Source organism: Hypanus sabinus, chromosome 8 (genome assembly GCF_030144855.1).
Source record: "Hypanus sabinus isolate sHypSab1 chromosome 8, sHypSab1.hap1, whole genome shotgun sequence".
Lineage (NCBI taxonomy): Eukaryota > Metazoa > Chordata > Chondrichthyes > Myliobatiformes > Dasyatidae > Hypanus > Hypanus sabinus.
Genome location: NC_082713.1, coordinates 22,303,735 through 22,323,427, shown reverse-complemented (window position 1 = coordinate 22,323,427; position 19,693 = coordinate 22,303,735). Strand labels below are relative to the sequence as shown.

At 40.5% G+C, this 19,693-nt stretch overlaps 1 protein-coding gene across 1 annotated transcript in view; it reads right to left on the bottom strand.

The window, feature by feature from the left end:
* LOC132397968 (beta-arrestin-1-like) overlaps positions 1-8,528 on the bottom strand; it is a 42,785-nt gene extending 34,257 nt beyond the window's left edge. The window contains exons 1-3 of the mRNA XM_059976817.1: positions 8,486-8,528; positions 4,459-4,489; positions 3,952-4,012 (exon numbers count right to left, since the gene is read on the bottom strand). Coding sequence (XP_059832800.1) covers positions 3,952-4,012; positions 4,459-4,489; positions 8,486-8,505 — 112 coding nt within the window. The 5' untranslated portion in view covers positions 8,506-8,528. The remainder of the gene's footprint in view (positions 1-3,951; positions 4,013-4,458; positions 4,490-8,485) is intronic.
* Positions 8,529-19,693: the final 11,165 nt, after the last annotated feature.

The window sequence follows — 19,693 nt, the reverse complement described above, 5'->3', positions numbered from 1 at the left end:
AAATCAAATTTCCATTGTCTACTTATGACTTGCTGGAAAACACATTTTTAAAATTAATTGATAAGCATCAATGGCAAAGCTAATTGTCCTTGAACTGAGAGACTCAGTAGGAGGGGGAGAGTCGACCACACTGCTGTGGTTTTAGGGAGACGTGGACCAGACTGAATAAGGATAGATAAATTACTGTGTATTCATAAACTGAACACGTTTGGTACTTTTCTAGACATCACTACTGTCGTACATCTCAAGACCCACAAGAGCATTCATTGTAAGCAACACACACAAAATGCTGGTGGAACACAGCAGGCCAGGCAGCATCTACAGGAAGAAGTACTGTTGACGTTTCGGGCTGAGACCCTTCGTCAGGACATTTATTGTGTTCCCTCACTATAGGAAGTATGTGGAAGTTTTAAAGAAGGCACAGAGGAGATTTACCAGGATGGCACCTGGATTAGAGAATGTCTTATGTAGAAAGCTTGAATGAACCAAGGCTTCTTTTCTTGGAGCAAAGGAGGCAATTTCATAGAGGTGTATAAGGTGATAAGAGGCACCATACAATGGACAGCCAGAACCTTTGCCCCAGGGCAACATTGCCTAATTCCAGGGGACATCCTTTTAAGATGAGTGGAGAAGTCAGGCATTGTTTTTTACATGGATAGCTGTGGGTGCCTGGAATACCCTGCTGGTGGTGGTGATAGAGGCTGACTCAAAAGGGATGTTTAAAAGACATTTAGATAGCTATACGGTTGTCATAAAATTGGAGGGTTATAGGCTACTTGGGAGAGAGGGGTTAGATTCAATGTTCAAAGTATATTTATTATCCAAGTATGTATACTATATACAGCTTTGAGATTGCTCATGGAGTAGGTTTATTTAGGCTGTCACAGTGTCGTGGGCCAAAGGGCCTGTACTAGGCTATACAGCCCTATGTTCTAAAATAGGAGCAGGATTAGGCATCTAGGCCCTTCGAGGCTTTTTTGCCATTTAACATGATTATGGATAATTTTCCTACTGGCTTCAACTCTTCTGTCTCAATTCTCCATACCTCCCTCCACTTTAAATACTCTTCGTGATACAACATCCAGGACAGAGAACTCCAGAGATACAGCACTGCCTGTGAGAAAAAGTTTTCACTCACCTCACTCGTAACTGACTACATCCTTATCTTGTAGTTGTGTTCCCTTTTTCGAGAATCTCCCACTAGCAAAAATATCCCGTCAGCTACTTTGTCAAGCCCTGTTAGGATCTTAACTGTTTTAATAAACTCCCCTCAATCTTCCAAATTCCAATGGATACAGGCCATTGGAAGACTATGAGAGACTATTTAGTCTCTCTTAGCTGGACAGCCCTCTTCTTCAAAAAATCCTCTTATCTGAAAATAATTTATTAACTTCAGATTACATAACTGAAGTAGAGTCCTCCAATTGTCAGGGCGGGACTTATAAATTCTGGACAATAGATTATAAGTCCCTTACTTTATACCTTAATGTGACAGGTGATTGCAAGAGTTATAATTTTTTCTTGACATTACAAATGGGGATATAAATAGCAGCAGCTTCTGTATCGCACGTAAAAACACGTCAATGTACGAACACAATGTGGTCTATGTGACTGCTACCATTGCTAAGTCTGATCTTATCTTAGTCTGTATATGCATGTGTGATGTTATACCCGGCTTCCTGTTAGCAATATAAGTTTTTTCTCCTTTCCAACTCATTGTCTGTGATCTTTCAACTTGCACAGAATGGGGATTGGCCATAGAAACGTGGTGGCATATGAGGCTCACTGCAATCAGTAAGGATAGATTATTCTCAGCACTGGTGCACCACAAGGTTGCATCCTCTGCCCCCTTCTCTATTCCCTGTACTCTCACATGGCCGGATTATGCATTAAATCCATCTACAAGTTTGCAGATGAAACCACCACAGTGGGCCATAGCTCAGATAACGATGTGTCAGAGTACGGAAAGAAGACAGGAAGCTTTGCAACATGACGTCATGACAACAGCCTTTTCCTTGAAGATTTGATCACTGACTTCAGGAAGAGGTTTGTTGCACATGTTCCTATCGACATCAACAAAGCTGAATTTGAATGTGTTGGCAACCTTAGGTTGCAAGGAGTGAACATCATTAATAACCTGTCTTGGTCCAATCACGAAGATGCCACAGTCCAGAAAACTCACCAACATCTTTATTTCCGAATCAAGAGAAAATCTGCAGATGCTGGAAATCCAACCAACACACACAAATTGCTGGAGGAACTCAGCAGGCCAGGCAGCATCAACAGAAAGGACTGCAGTTGATGTTTCAGGCTGAGACCAGAAACATTGGATGTTTGTTCATTTTCATAGATGCTGCCTGACCTGTTGAGTTCCTCCAGCATTTTGTATGGGTTGCTTTTGGAATTTTGGCATTTTTATTGGCCAGACATGGTAACATAGTCCCAAATTCTGTCAGTGTTTGATCCATACATTTAAGAGGAGAGGAGATTTTTTTTTGTTATATCAGTTTGGAACTGAAACGTGCTTACATCCTTTCCTTGGGTACTTCCTCCACCCATATACAATTCAAAAGCCCTGACTCGCAGCCAGTAGTGCTGGGTGCATTTGCTATCCATATCAAATATTTAGATAATAATGTGATAAACTAGATTAACAAATTTGTAGATGACACCAAGACTGGGAGTGCAGTGGACGATGAAGGAGGCTATCAATACTGGAAAAATGGGCTGAAAAGTGGCAGGTGGTGCTTAATGCAGACAAGTGTGAGGTATTGTATTTTGTGAGGACAGACCAAGGTAGCGGTAGGGCACTGAGGAGAGTGGCAGAACAGAGGGATCTGGGGACATGGATCTGTAATTTCCTTCAAAGGGTCATCACAAGTAAATAGGGTCATAAAGAGAGCTTTAGGCATATTGCCCTTTATAAATCAAAGTATTGAGTATAGAAGATGGAAAGTTATGTTGGAGTTGTGTAAGATGTTGGTGAAGCCTAATTTGGAGCATTGTCTGCAATTTTGGTCAGCAATCTACAGGAAAGATGTAAGATTGAAAGAATGCAAGGAAAATTTTCAACGTGTTGCCAGGACTTGAGACCCTCAGATATAGTGAAAGTTTGAATGGGTTGAGACATTATTCCTTGGAGCAAAGGAGAATGAGGCGAGATTTGATAGAGGTATACAAAATTACAATAGGGTAAATGCAAGCATGCTTGTTCCATTGAGTTTGGATGATGCTAGATATAGAGGTCATGAGTTAAGTGTGGAAGGTGAAACACTTAAGAGAAACATGAGGGGGAACGTCTTCACTCAGAGGCTGGTGAGAGTGTGGAATGGACTGCCAGTGGAAGTGGTGGATGCAGGTTTGATTTCAATATTTAAGAGAAATTTGGATAGGTACATTGATGGAGGGCTAGGATCCAGGCGAAGAAACGTGACCAAAGTGATTTTGACTGTGGAATAATTGTCCGTGTCAGGTGGGCTGGTTAGAGTATCTCAGAAACTGTTGATCTCCCGCGATTTTCATTTACACCAGTCTGTAAAGTTTGCGTGAAAAACAAAAAAAAAATCCCATCAGCAACAGCTCTGCGAGTTAAAATGTCTTGTTAATGAGAGAGTTCAGAGGAGAATGGCCAGACTGGTTTAAGCTGAGAAGAGGGTGACAGTAACTCAAATAACAACTCATTGCAACAGAAGAAGAGCACTTCTGAATACACAGCACATTGAGCTTTAAAGTGGATGGTTTACACCAGCTGAAGACCGCGGACATTTTATTAGATGTAGGAGGTACCTAATGAAGTGGCAATTAATCGTATGTACATGCAAACACGCATTCATACACTCGCGTACATGCACGTACATGATTAAGCATTCACGTGTTCTTTACCCACAGACATGTTTATGCACACTCATGTTACACTATTGCTACCAAAGTGTAAATAGTATCCTTGCTCACCAACTGGATCCACTTTGTCAATATGGTCAATAAAGTCTCGCTTTCCCAGGTAGAGTGAGAGCTGATGAAAGGAAATGAGCATTACCCAACACGTTTGTAACATACTCCAAAAAACCCCATGTGAATAAATATCACAGATAAAAGTCAAAATTACTCCCAGTATTCCATATTGACAGTAACAACATGCAAGTTGCTGTTCATTATCATAAATTGAAATGAAATAAAATGCTGAAATTAGAATTTAATAGCTCAATACTGAATGAAAACTTCATCCAGGATGACAGACAAGGCCTGAAATTGAACTTGCAAAATAAAAGCAGTAGCTAGTGAGAATCCCTAGAGTCTGGAGAGAGAACCAGAGAACCCTTCCAAACCAGTGATATTTCATTAAAGTCATTATAGACCTGAACCTTTAAATCTGTTGCTCTGCTCATGAATGTTGTCTCATCTGTTAAGTTTTTCCAGCATTGCTGTTTTTAATCCAGACTTACAACGTTTTACACTAACCTTCTGATTGGGGCTGGTCTTTTTGAAAACCCTGTAAAATCGAAAAATACAATATCATCCATCCAGACTGTAACGTTCCAGTATTAATCTCGAAGTATCATTATAGGTTTTTGCAATAGAAAAATTAAAATCTCATTAGGAAGGGTTCACCAGCGGCTATCATTGAACTTTCCGAAGGCCCATAAAATTTCCACTAGCTTAGCTTAAAAATTATTTTCCAACTAAATGAAAGTTAAGCTTATTTAATTATTTTTCTCAATACAAATTTTGACATTTGGATGGTTTCGGAAGACTGGAAAATTTCAAATATCACTTTGTTCTTCAAGAAGGGAGAGAAGCAGAAGAAAGGAGACTATAGGCTCCGTGGTTGGGAAAATGTTGGAATTGCTTATTAAGAATGAGGTCCCAGGGTACTTGGAGAAACATGATAAAATAGGCTGCACTCAGCATGGTTTCCTCAAAAGAAAATCTTGCCTGACATATCTGTTGGAATTCTTTGAAGAAATAACAAGTAAGATAGACAAAGGAGAATCAGTTGATGTTATGTATTTGCATTTTCAGAAGCCCTTTGATAAGAATGCACACCTGAGCCTGCTTAACAAGTGAAGCCCATGGTACTACAGGAAGTATTCTAGCATGGATAGAGCAGTGGCTGATTGGCAGGAAGCAAAGAGCGGGAATAAAGGGAGCCTTTTTTGGTTGGCTGTTGGTGGCTAGTGGTGTTCCACAGGGGTCTGAGTTGGGACCAATTCTTTTTACATTATATGTCAATGACTTAGATGATGGAATTGATGGCTTTGTTCCAAGGTTTGCAGATGATATGAAGATAAGTGGAGGAGCAGGTAGTTTTGAGGAAGTAGAGAAACTACAGAAGTACTTAGACAGATTAACAGAATGGGCAAAGAAATGGCAAAGGAATGGAAAAGGAAAACAGTGCTGGAAAGTATATGGTCATGCACTTTGGTAGAAGAAGTGAAAGGGTTGACTATTTTCTAAGTGGAGAGAAAATACAAAAAACAGAGGTACAAAGAGACTTAGGAGTTCTTGTGCAGGATTCCTCAAGGGTTAATTTGCAGATTGAGTCTGTGGAGAAGAAAGCAAATGCACCATTACCATTTATTTCAAGTGGACTAGAACATAAAGAAAGGATGTAATGTTGAGACTTTATAAGGCACCGGTGAGGCCTCACTTAGAGTACTGTGAGCAGTTTTGGGCCCCTTACCTTAGAAAGGTTGTGCTGAAACTGGAGAGGATTCAAAGCAGGTTCACAAAAATGATTCCAGATGCCTGTATTCACTAGAATTCAGAAGAATGAGGGGTGACCTCATTGCAACCCATCAAATAGCGAAAAGCCTTGATAGAGTGGATGTGCAGAGGATGTTTCCTATGGTGGGAGAGTCTAAGACCAGAGGACACAGCCTCAGAATAGAGGGGTGTCCTTTTAGAATGGAGTTGAGGAGGAATTTTTTTAGCCAAAGCGTGGTGAATCTGTGGAATACATTACTACAGGCAGCTGTGGAGACCAAGAACGTATGTATATTTAAGACAGAGCATAATTGATTCTTGATCGGTCAGGGCATGAAGGGATATGGGGAGAAGGGATCAGGGCTGAGAAGAAAATTGCATCAGCCAAGATGAGATGGCGGGGCAGACTCGATAGGCCAAATGGCTTAATTCTGCTTCTATATCTTATGATCTTATGGTCTTATAAACAGTACCGCACAGTACAGGCACTTTGGTCCACAATATTGTTTTGACTTTTTAACCTACTCCCACTTACCCCACCATTTTTCTTTCATCTTGTCTAAGAGTCTCTCTGAAATATATCTACCTGTACCAGCACCCCTGGCAGTCATTTCGCAGACCCACCAGTCTCTGTGTTAAAAAAAAACCTCCCTCAGATATCCTGCCTGTATTTTCCTCCAATTGCCTTAAAATTATGCCTTCTTGTTTTACCCATTTCTACTCTATAAATAATCAAAATTTGCTTTTCTCCCTGCTTTGCTAGACTACCTGGGAAGAATATGAAAGCACGGATTTGCCAAATGCCAATGCTCATAACTGGGATTAGCTCAGATGGACGATTTGGTCAGCTTGTAGTTGAAGAGCCTGTTCCTGTGTTTTTTGAATCTATGAATTGACCTTACACTGGAGAATATTAAAAACTTGTTGTATAGGGGAGGTCCTCACAGAGAGTGGTGAATCTCTGGTATTCATTATCTCTGAGGGTTATTGAGGCTAGATTGTTGGAGGTAGTTAAAGAGAAGGTAGGTGCATTTTTGAATGATTAAGGAATTAAGAGCTCTGGGGAACTGGAAACAAAGAAAAGATGAGGACTGGGACATTCAGCTATGATCATTATCTTGAGGGGTCCATTTTCTTATGTTCTTATTGTATTATTATTACTAATTATTATTACAATTTATTTTTTCTCAGCTGAAGCTGGTGAATCCTAAGGTAAGGTCTTAGCCAAGCACACTCATTTCTCAATTGCCCAGAACTTTTGACTATTCTAGTAGTGTTTCATTTTGTGGCTTTCTGAAGATTTACATAGATATTACTGTGTAGCCCTAATTGTTAAATGCTGTTGTGCAGTGACTTTGAGGTATTACTATTGGGACAACATATACCCTATTCAACTTCCATAATCTTTCAATTTCCCCTCTTAATTCAGCGTATTTCTGGTGTTTTTTACTTATTGATTTCTGTAAGTTATGTGTGTTTGGATTGGCTATATCTATTAAATGAGTTGTTGTTGCTTGTTTATCCTGTATTATTATATCCTGATGGTTATTATGGATTGGATTATCTGTAATAAAGGATTGGTGGCAATCTAATTAGTGGGGCCTTGACTCAAAAAACTGGATTAGGCTTGTATTTATAGTAAGGTAAAATATCTTTTATGAGTTTGTATTATTATTAGAGATACAGCACAGTAACAAGCCCTTCTGGTCCATTGAGCCTGCGCCACACAATTACAACCATGCGACCAATTAACCTACTAACCAGTACATTTTTGGAATGTGGGAGGAATCCAGAGCACCCAGGGAAAATGCACAGGCTCACAGAAAGAACTTACAAGCTCCTTACTGAAGTGGCGGGAATTGAACCTGGAATGTTGGCGCTGTAAAGTGCTACAATGTTAACTACAATGTTACCGTGCCATCCCAACTCAATATTCCTATTGGATTCTTTGTTGATAGAGCAAAAACACACACCACCTCCAGGAGCAGCACATCCTGGATGGACCTAAAGCAGCAGGAAGCTGGAGAGAAGCATCTTGTTGGAGTTAGCACACGGTGTAGAAGTAGGTGATGCCCAGAGGCATTCAGTGAGTAAGCACCAGTTTTAACATCAAGTATGTTTGAGGTAGACATGAACTTACCCTTATTTTAATTCATGGGTCCTTTACAAATCATTCAATAGTAACTCCAGCCCAACATCGATAGGAGGGGTGTAAAGTTTGATATTTGGATGATTATTGGGGTAAGTTTGGGCTCCATTGATTTGTTGTAATTGGGTCTATATTTTTGTTGTTTAACTTTTTCTTCAATTTTGAGAAATTTCTGTTCCACCCTTCTGAGATATTTATCAGGAACACTGCATATGCTAGCCCTCAGAATTATCAATGGTCCCTACATTTCATCCAACAATCATTTTGACCAACAACCATCAAGCAGGAGATACCTCAGTATTTGGACAAGGATTGTTAGGATGGGAAACAGCTTCTTCCTCCCAGGTAGTGAGGCTATTGAAATCCCTGCCACCACCCAGGTCTCACCATGCATGAAGCATCAGTAACATTTACTTTCATAAATGCACCTTAGTATTTGTTAATTTATTTGTGATAATATGACTTTACATGTTGTGTGTGAGTTATTTATACTGTGTTATGCACCTTGTTTCATTTGATGGTATACATGCATGCAGTTGAAAGTGACGATAAACTTAAACTTAAGACAACCATAAAAAAAACAACTAAAAAGAAAATGGATCCAGATTTGTAAAGTGAGAGTATTTTACTCACTTTCCTGCCTTTTGACTCATGCTGGAAAGCTGCTGGATACAGAGACCTGCAAAATAGAATAGCCAGAACTTATGTTTATTATGTTAATATCCAAGTATGTACAGTCTACTATAAATACTAATATTTAACACAGGACAACTGCATTAAGAGGTTTTGTTATACCGTGATTTCCCAGAAGTACCAAATGGTCACACACTTTTACATGTATTGTGACTTAAGCTCTTGTCTGATATATATGTGCATCCCAGTCATACAGAATAGATTAAATGCACTTAGATGTATACAGAGTGAAAACAAACCATTCAACCCACTCTGACCCAGATTAATTCCATCCAAGAGCACTTGGCCCATTGCCTTCTATACCTGGGTAACGCAAGGGTTTGTATAGATACTTGTTAAATACTGTCAGCAATTTTGCTTCCACTACACTCAAAGTTATGCTTAGTAACACCCCCTTTGGCAGGCATCACAGCTTGTAAACACTTTCTGTAGCCAACTAAGCATCCTTCAATTTTTGTTTGGGGGATTTTTGCCCATGCTTCCTTGCAAAAGGCCTCTAGTTCTGTGAGATTCTTGGGCTGTCTTGCGTGCACTGCTCTTTTGAGGTCTATCCACAGATTTTCGATGATGTTTAGGGCGGGGGACCATGAGGGTCATGGCAAAACCTTCAGCTTGTGCCTCTTGAGGTAGTCCATTGTGGATTTTGAGGTGTGTTTAGGATCATTATCCTGCTGTAGAAGCCATCCTCTTTTCACCTTCAGATTTTTCACAGATGGTGTGATGTTTGCTTCCAGAATTTGCTGGTATTTAATTGAATTCATTCTTTCCTCTACCAGTGAAATGTTTCCAGTGTCACTGGCTGCAACACAAGCCCAAATCATGATCGATCCACCCCTGTGCTTAACAGTTGGAGAGCTGTTCTTTTCATGAGGTTCTGCACCCTTTTTTCTCCAAACATACCTTTGCTCATTGTGGCCAAAAAGTTCTATTTTAACTTCATCAGTCCACAGGACTTGTTTCCAAAATGCATCAGGCTTGTTTAGATGTTCCTTTGCAAACTTTTGATGCTGAATTTTGTGGTGAGGATGCAGGAAAGGTTTTCTTCTGGTGACTCTTCCATGAAGGTCATACTTGCGCAGATGTCGCTGCACAGTAGAACAGTGCACCACCACTCCAGAGTCCACTAAATCTTTCTGAAGGTCTTTTGAAGACAAATGGGGGTTTTGATTTGCCTTTCTAGCAATCCTATGAGCAGTTCTCCTGGAATATTTTCTTGGTCTTCCAGACCTCAACTTGACCTCCACCATTCCTGTTAACTGCCATTTTTTAATTACATTACGAACTGAGAAAACAGCTACCTGGAAATGCTTTGCTATCTTCTTATAGCCCTCTCCTGCTTTGTGAGCATAATTTATTTTAATTTTCAGAGTGCTAGACAGCTGCTTAGAGAGACCATGACTGCTGATTGTTGGGACAAGGTTTGAGGAGTCAGGGTATTTATAAAGCTTTGAAATTTGCATCACCTAGCCTTTCCTGTATAAGATAATGAGAAGCATTGATCGTGTTGATAGTCAGAGGCTTTTGCCCAGGGCTGAAATGGCTGCCACAAGAGGACACAGGTTTAAGGTGCTGGGGAGTAGGTACAGAGGAGATGTCAAGGGTAAGTTTTTTATGCAGAGTGTGGTGAATACATAGAATGGGCTGCCAGCAATGATGGTGGAGGCGGATACGATAGGGTCTTTCAAGAGACTTTTGGATAGGTACATGGAGCTTAGAAAAATAGAGGGCTATGGGTAAGGTAGGGACACACTCGGCACAACTTTGTGGGCCGAAAGTCCTGTATTGTGCTGTAGGTTTTCTATATTTCCATGTTTCCTAATGATGACTGTGAACAAGCCACAGCCCTAACAAGCTAATTAAGGTCTGAGACGTTAGTAAAAGTTTGTCTGAGAGCTCAAATCTCGGGGTTCTCAAACTTCTGCATAGTGCTCCTTTCCTTTTTTTTCACAATAAAATTGTACAAAACATAAATAATACACTAATCTTGTTTAATATAAAACCTTGGTTAGATCCCACTTGTGGAGTACTGTGTTCAGTTCTGGACACCTCACTACAGGAATGATGTGGATGCTATAGAGAGAGTGCAGAGGAGATTTACAAGGATGTTGCCTGAATCGGAGAGCGTGCCTTATGAGAATAGGTTGAATGAATTTGGCCTTTCCTCCTTGGAGTGTCGGAAGATGAGAGGTGACCTGATAGAGGTGTATAAGATAATGAGAGGCATTGACCGTGTGGATGTCTGGAGGCTTCTTCCCAGGGTTGAAATGGTTAACATGAGGGGGTATAGTTTTAAGGTGCTTGGAAGTAGGTACAAGGGGGATGTCAGAGGTAAGTTTCTCACACAGAGAGTGGGGGTGCAAAGGTGGTAGAGGCGGATGCAACAGAGTCTTAAAAGAGTCTTAACAGAGTCTCTTAGATAGGTACGTGGATCTTAGAAAAATAGAGGACTATGCAGTAGGAAATTCTAGGCAGTTTCTTAAGTACAACATTGCGGGCCAAAAGGCCTGCAATGTGCTGTAAGTTTTTATGTTCTTGTGTTGCAGCCAGTCAATGTACTCTCCACCACACATCTACAGAAGTTGGTCAGAGTTTTAGACGTCACTTTGAACTTTTTCAAACACCTAAGGAAGAAGAGGCACTGCCATGCTTTCTTCATAATTGCACTTACATGCTGGGCTCAGTAAAAGTTCTCCAAAATGATAGCACCAAGAAATTTAAAGTTGCTGGCCCTCTCCACCTCTGATCCTCCGATGAGGACTGGCTCTCTGGTTTTAGTCCTCTTGAAGTCACTAATCAGCTCCTTGGTCTTGCTGACATTGATTGTTGTGACACCACTCAGACAGATGTTCTATCTCCTTCCTGCATGCTGATTAGTCATTGGCTTTGATTCAGTAAACTCGAATATGGCATTGGGACAAGTAGTGTATTCGAGGTTCTCCTCACTCTCTGGATGAAAGTGTCTCTGCTCAGATTCCCCCTAAATCTCTTTACTCCTGACCATAAATCTATGTCTTCTTGTTTTATCTTTGGTAATGGGAAAGTTTCCTGCAGTTTTTCCAATCTATACCTTTCAATCCTACATATGGCAGTTAAGCTCCTCTTAACCTTCTCTACTCCAAGGGAAAAAGAAGTCCTCACTTTTACAGTCTCTCCTCATGGAGGAAGTACCCCAGGCTACATCCTGGCAAATTTCCTTCCCACTCTCCTAGTGCAGTCACATCCCTCTTACAGTATGGGGACCAGAACTACATGCAGTGTTCCAGTGGAGGTCTAACCAGATCTGTATGAAGTTCGGGCATAACCTCCTGGCTCCTACACTCACTATCTTGGCCAATGAAAGCCAGCACCCATCCAATTGCTCGAAGATGAAGAGAAGAAGTAATTCCTCTTGACTGACCAGAGCTTGGTTAGAGGGTGTACAAATAGCCTTGTGAAAGCCTGCATTTAAGAATATTTAAATGGCTGATTGCTCGGAAACTTCTAAACGATTGCATTTCGTTCTTGTGATGACTTTCCATTCAATCTTAATGCTCCATCAGAAGATGACCATTATTGATGTGGATTGTGTCAAAGGAAATGGCAACTGGTAATAGACTTTGAATCCAGATGCATGGTGTAAATTTTTGCTTAACTTTTGATAGGGATATCGAGTGGATTTTATTTACAATGAGAGCATGGTGGAGAATAATAACCAGTTAACTGAGCTTGAGTACAGTATGAGACTTTTTAAGTTCTGATAAAGGGTTTTGACCTGGAACATGGACTGTTAATTCCCCTCCATAGCTGCTGTCTGACCTGCTGAGTTTAGGCTCTATGTTTAAAGGGGAGGGTGAGATGTCCATAAGACCATTAGACATAGGAGCAGAATTAGGCCATTCAGCCCATCAAGGTTGCTCCACCATTCCATCATGGCTGATCCTGGATCCCATATGCCCCATATACCTATCTTTCTGCCATATCCTTTGTTGCCCTGATCGAACCAGAATCCATCAACTTCCACATGTACTTGGCCTCCTCTGCAGTTTGTGACAGAGCATTCCACAGATTTACTACTCTATGGCTAAAAATATACCTCCTTACCTCTTTTCTAAAGCGATGCCCCTCAATTTTGAGGCTGTGTCCTCTGGTCTGAATGCCCCCACCATAGAAACCATCTTTTCCATTTCCACCCTATCTAGTCCTTTCAATATTTGTTTGTTCTCAATCCGATCCCCCACGTTTTTCTAAATTCCAATGAGTACAGGCCCAAAGCTGCCAAACGCTCCTCATATGTTAACCCGTTCATTCCCAGAATCATCCTCGTAAACCTCCGCTGGACTCTGTCCAATGACAACACATCTGTTCTGAGATATGGGACCCAAAACTGTTGACAATATTCTAAGTGCAGCCTAATTAGTGTCTTATAAAGGCTCAGCACTGTCTCCTTGTTCCTATATTCCATCCTCATGAAATAAATGCCAAAATTGCATTTACCTTCTTTACTACAGACACAACCTGTAAATGGGGAGTCTTACATGAGAATCCCTAAGTCCCTCTGTACCTTTGATGTTTGAACATTCTCCTCATTTAGATAATAGTCCTCACTGTTGTTCCCTTTAACAAAATGTATTATCATACATTTCCCAACACTGTAATGCATCGGTCACTTTTTATCCCATTCTTCTAAGCCCTGCTGCAATTGCATTGGTTCCTCAGCACTACCTGCCCCTCCACCTATCGTCATATCATCCGCAAACTTTGCCACAAAGTCATCAATTCCATTATCTAAATTATTGACAAACAATGTGAAAAGTAGTTGTCCCAATACTGATCCCTGAGGAATACCACTAGTCACTGGCAGCCAATCAGAAAAGGCCCCTTTTATTCCCACTTTGATCACTGTCTCCTCAAGGTTCCTTTATGTTAAGCTCCCTAATATGATCTGGGTTATTACACAACACCCAATCTAAGATCGCCTTTCCCCGAGTAGGCTCTAGCACAAGCTGCTCTAAAAAGGCATCTTGTAGACATCTAACAGATTCCCTTTCTTGTGATCCAACACCAACCTGATTTTCCCAATCCTCTTGCACATTGAAGTCCATTTTTACAATTGTCTCATTACTCTTATTACATGCCTTTTCCATCTCCCTTTGCAATCTCAACCCCGCACCTTGGCCACTATTTGGAGGCCTATATATGAATCCCATAATGTTTTTTTTCGACCCTTTTAATTTCTTGACTCTACCCACAAAGGTTCAACATTCTCAGACCTTATGCCACCTCCTTCTAAAGATGTAATTCCGTCTCTTACCAACAGAGCCAGACCACTGCCTATGCCTTCCTGCCTGTCCTTTCAACACAAAGGGTATCCTTTGATGTTAAGCTCCCAACTATGGCCTTCTTTCAGCCAAGACTCAGTAATGTTCACAACATCATACCGACCAATCTCTAATTGCCCCACAAATGTGTCCACTTTATTTCGAATGCTATTCACATTTAAATACAGCAACTTCAGTCCTGCATTCTTTGCCCTTTTGAATTTTGCCTCTGTGGTACAATTTACCTCTTTGTTCTTTTTGTATTTGTACCCAATCATTGGCTTGTTCTTCCTTAGATTCATGGTACACCATCTTCTACTTGTAGACCTGCTGGTTCATGCTCAGCTCCATCATACTGGTTCTCATCCCCCTGCCATATTAGTTTAAACCACTCCCAACAACTCTAGTAAATTTGCCCAAAAGAATATTGGTCCCCTGTGGTGAACTATGTGCCTGTCGGGACACGCCCCTGCTGACTGCTCCTGTGGCTCCTCCCACAGGCCCCTGTATAAAGGAGACCTGCGGCCTGAAGATCGGCCTCAGTCTCCAGGACCTTGTATGATAGACACTCACTCCTGGTTCCTTCTTCCAGTCAATAAAAGCCGATATCTCGCCTACGTCTCAGTGTGAGTTATTGATGGTGCATCAATTGTCGGGACACGCCCCTGCTGACTGCTCCTGTGGCTCCTCCCACAGGCCCCTGTATAAAGGAGACCTGCGGCCTGAAGATCGGCCTCAGTCTCCAGGACCTTGTATGATAGACACTCACTCCTGGTTCCTTCTTCCAGTCAATAAAAGCCGATATCTCGCCTACGTCTCAGTGTGAGTTATTGATGGTGCATCATCCCCCTCAGATTCAAGTGCAAGCCGTTCCTTTTCTACAGGTCCCACCTGCCCCAGGGGAGGTCCTAATTGTCCAGAAACCTAAATCCCTGCCTCCCACTCCAAATTTTCAGCCACATATTTATCTGCCACTTTATGTCATTGTTTGGATTGCATGAACCTTGTCAACTTTAATAATCCATTAATTATAAAAGGAGCAATGGGCTAAGAAAAGAGAAATATATCTGGATGTAAAAACAGAGATGCGAAGATTTAGCAAGAAACAATGAGTGTCCAGTAGAAAAAAAAGACACTCTTTCCACTATGTCTCCATTAATGTAGACTGGAGCATACTCGTCATCCCGTGACTTTCCAAAGTTGATAATTAGCTCCTTAGTCTTTGCTGTATTAAGAGACAGGTTGTTCTCTGAGAACCATCTCACTAAGTTCTGTACCTCCCCTCTGTACGCTGATTCGTCTCTGTTGGAGATCAACTCGATCACTGTTGTGTCGTCTGCGAATTTGACAATGGTATTGGTGTTAAATGTTGGTACACAGTCGTAAGTGAAGGGGGAGTAGAGTATGGGACTCAATACACAACCTTGTGGTGTACCAGTTTTCAGGATAGTAGTGGAGGACGGGTGAGGGCCCAGTCTCACTGCCCGTGAACGCTCTGACAAGAAATTCAGGACCCAGTTGCAGAGTGACAAGCTGAGGCCTAACTGGTGGAGTTTGGAGATGAGCTTGCTGGGAATGACAGTATTAAAAGCAGAGCTATAATCAACAAACAACATCCTCATGTATGTGGGCATACTATGTTGGCTATACTTGCAGGCTGCCCCCCCAGCACACCCTGAAGCGCGTTGGTTGTTAGCACGAACGACACATTTCACTGTATGTTTTGATATATGCATGATATATAAATTTCAATCTGGAATCTTGAATCTTCAATTTGCACCCCTTGCCCAACATCCAGACCCCAACTACCAATCTACCAAATATCAAGCCAGCGCTATCCTGACAACCAGCTTCCTTACCCAAAACCCTTCCCAAATCTACAATGGGAAATTCTCCCTTTAAAGCTCAGCGACTGGGACTTGCATAGATAGATAGACATCACAATCAATATGGACAAAGAAGGCTGAAAAGGGCTTCTTCTGTGCCATATATTTGGTTGATTCTGTCATTTTATCTCACAACCTCTCTTCCTCCTTGGATCGCAAACACTCTCCCTCTGCAACCCTGACAAGGTATTACACGATTTGTGAAGTGCAAAGAATAGGATTTTTCTATTTGACTTGGTATTTAGAGACACAGTAGAGAAGAGAAATCTCAGGGTTGTACACTGCATACGTATTTTGATGACAGATGTACCTTTGAATGTGATATTTTGGGCCATGTATGTTACAATATTCTGAGGTGACAGATTTCAGCTGCAAAGAAGAACAGTGCTTATAGAGTCACAGAGATCCACAGTACAGAAATGGGCCTAACATGTTCAAGACGACCAGAAAGTAGCCATTACAGTTACCAGCACTTGATCCAAAGTCAAGGTAAAATTACCATATCAAATTACCATGTTACCATATACTACCTTGAGATTCATTTTCTTGCAGGCATTTACAGGAAAATAAAAAGATACAACAGAATTTTGAAAAACTATACATAAACCTAGACTGATTAACAACATCTTAGACAAACAAACAGTCTCCCAGACTTGCTGTGGTTGATAGTTTTCTCTTAACCAAAGCATTCAAATCGAGGATTTTGTATTTACCATTTTATTCTTTGGATGCAGAATAGCTCAGGAGATTTCCTACATTACACTTCCAGAATGCTTCCGTTGTAAAGCTCTGTGGTTTCCATGGATTGCAAAAAGCATAATACAATTGCAACCATGCCTTTCCTTTATCCATTCTGCCACCCAATGAAGCATGTTACACTATTAATTACACTTTGTTAATGATACTGCACCAGAGAATGAAGCTCACATGTTCTACCTTGGCCTGGTACCTTCCAAATTTGATCTATAGGAGTTTTAAATTCATTATATTAATCTTACAATAAGAAGGGACAAGTCTGCTCAGTCTATTTTTACCTGTGGGCTCAGCAGAAGGCTTCAACATTGAAATATTCATTGCTAAGCAGCTACTGGAAAAGAGCTTTGGGTGGATTATTGCAAACACACAGCCAGGCACACATTATGAAATGAAGGTGTAAGAAATCCTTAATAAGCTTCAGTGATTACAGAACACTGTCTAGTGTTAGACCTTACATTGAGGGAGAGCATTTAAAACAAGGTGAGTGGGGAAACCAGATATCAGATTGCACAAAAAGATGTCAAGGCCTGGTCTAGATTCCTTCCAGAAGCAATTTGTTATCCCTGCTCCTTGAGCAACTTCGAGCAGCAGAGTGATGTTGCGGTTAGCACAATTGTGTTACAGTGACAGCACTCACCGATCAGGGTTTGGTTGCCGCTGTTGTCTGTAAGGAGTTGGTATATTCTCCCTAAGGAGTTTGCATGCTTTTCTTCTGGATGCACCAGTTTGCTCCTACGTTCTAAAGATGTACGAGTTAGGATGAGTACATTGTGGGCACGCTATGTTGGTGCTGGCTGTATGGTGACACTTGTAGGCTGCCCTCAGCACCTTCTCAACAGCAAAGGCACATTTCACTGTATTCTTTGATGCGACAAAGTTGATTGTTAGAGCTACACCAACAACTTACATTTGGACTTATCCTTTAACATGGTTTAAAAAAAGACATTCTTTTGGGAGTGTTGATATTGAGTCATACCATGAGAAGTTGATTGAAATTTCAGTCAAAGAGCAGGAGAGAGTGCTGGACCACTTTTGGGAGGGAATTCCAGAACTTAATTTCCTTATTTTCTCTTGTGAGATGGCAGGGTGCCTTTGGTTCATTAGGCCCCTTGGGATCAGAATCAGGTGAGCCAAATATCACTGACATAATTTGTGAAATCTGTTGTTCTGAGGCAGAAGTACATTGCAATATACGGCAATAAAAATGATAAATTACAATAAGAAGTATATATGTAAAACAAAGGATCAGAACAAATGTAAAAAATCATTGTATTTCAGTCAGAGGGGTGAATCTATGGAACAGTTGTAGTGAGAATTTAAAAACATGCACCACACTTAACAAGTTGAAAATTATTTAAAAGTAACTTATTGAACAAATATAAAATACATGATTTAAAACGAATGGGATAATGTAAATAAATGATTCTTGGAAGTGGATTTTGTGTTAAAAGATTACAAAATTTTTTGTCTTGATGTGATGATTGACACCAAATATGCTTTTGTATAAGTAAGAGGGGTAGGCGTAATAAGCTGTAGCTTCAGCCTACCCCCTTTCGGTCTGGTTTAAAGAGTTTTATTATTTAATTTTGTCTTAAGAAATCATCATTGAAAATGATGCTTTTCATTATGTTTGTACTAACCGAAATAAAGTTTCATTCATTCATTCATTTTTATGTATATGGTATATATATATATATATATTTTTTTATATATACAAATATATATTGATTTCTTATTGTGATTTATATTTTATTATTATGAATTGCAATGTACTGCTGCCACAAAACAACACATTTCATGTGTGTATATGCATGTATGAATTAACTTAAATAAGTGGTGCAAAAAGAGAGCAAACGGTGAGGTTTCTTATCCATTTAGAAATCTGATGGTGGAGGAGAAGAAGCTGTCCCTGAATCACTGAGTGTGTGTCTTCAGACTTCTGTATCTCCTCCTGGATGGTAGCAATGAGAAGAGGGCATGGCCTGAGTGATGGGAGCTTTTAATGATGGATAACCCCTTTTTGAGGCATCACCTTTTAAAGGTGTTGTCAATGTTGGGGAGGCTAGTTCCCACAATGCATCTGGCTGTACTGAAGGCACAGTCAAATGTGGTGGATTAAGCAGAATCAGGGGTGAATTAAATGAATTCAGAGACTCAGAGTGATTAGGAGAAGGAATTATGAGATGGGAAGCATAATTACATAGAATTATGACAAGTGATGGTAGTAGAGGACATTAGGGGCATTTAATAAACTCTTAGATAAGCATAAGGATGTTAGAAGATTGGAGGGCTCTGTATAAGGAAGGTTTAAATCGATCAGTTAAAAGGTTGGTATAACATTGTTGACCAAAAAGCCTGTAACTTTGCTCTAGATTTCTATGTCTAAGAATGAAACTATGAAGTGATTCCGAGCAAGAATAAGTATTTTAAAATTGAGACAGAACATAGGGCATAAAGCAGTACTGGACACAATTGAGTAAAACCAGCCTCTTTTCCCTTTAATGAGACATTCTCTGAATAAATTGTCAGATAGAAAGAACTGAGATGAGGAGAAACTACTTCACTGCAAATTCTGCAAAACCTTGCAACTCTCTGCTTTAGAGGACATCAGACACTCAGCTGCTGAGCAGTTTCAAATCAGAATTTCAGTGGATTCTAAAGGATATCGGAACAGGCGGGTGAAGAATAGGATCAACAATGATTGCTCAGGAGTTGAGCACACTTAACCTGCTCCTGTTCCTGGTTCACATCTGTCATTGGAAAAAGTGGTGTGACAATTCAAACAGTTTTAGTAAATATAAACAATTCATATGACTTTACCTGGTCTGATGTGACTTTTAACAGATAATGCCGATTCCACTTAATCTGATTTTAACAACTCCAGTGGGTGGTGAGTCTCGCTGTGACATTTTCTCTCATTTCTTTATATACTTTGCCTCCCACTTAGAACAGAATTACAACAGCTCTTGCAGTCCAATCCTATTAATTTATTAATAGGCTAAAGTTTGTGATATAAATAACACTGTTTCTGGGAGACTAAAGTGGAGTTGAAGAGGCAGAAGCGAAGCACAGATTATCCTGGAAGTCATTAAAATGACAGAGGGCAGTTTCTAGGATTAATTAACTATATTGTGTCTCTGCAATGCTAGGTCACTTAGACTTGAAGATTTCAGTGGCAGTGCAGAAAGACAGATTAAACCAGGAACACT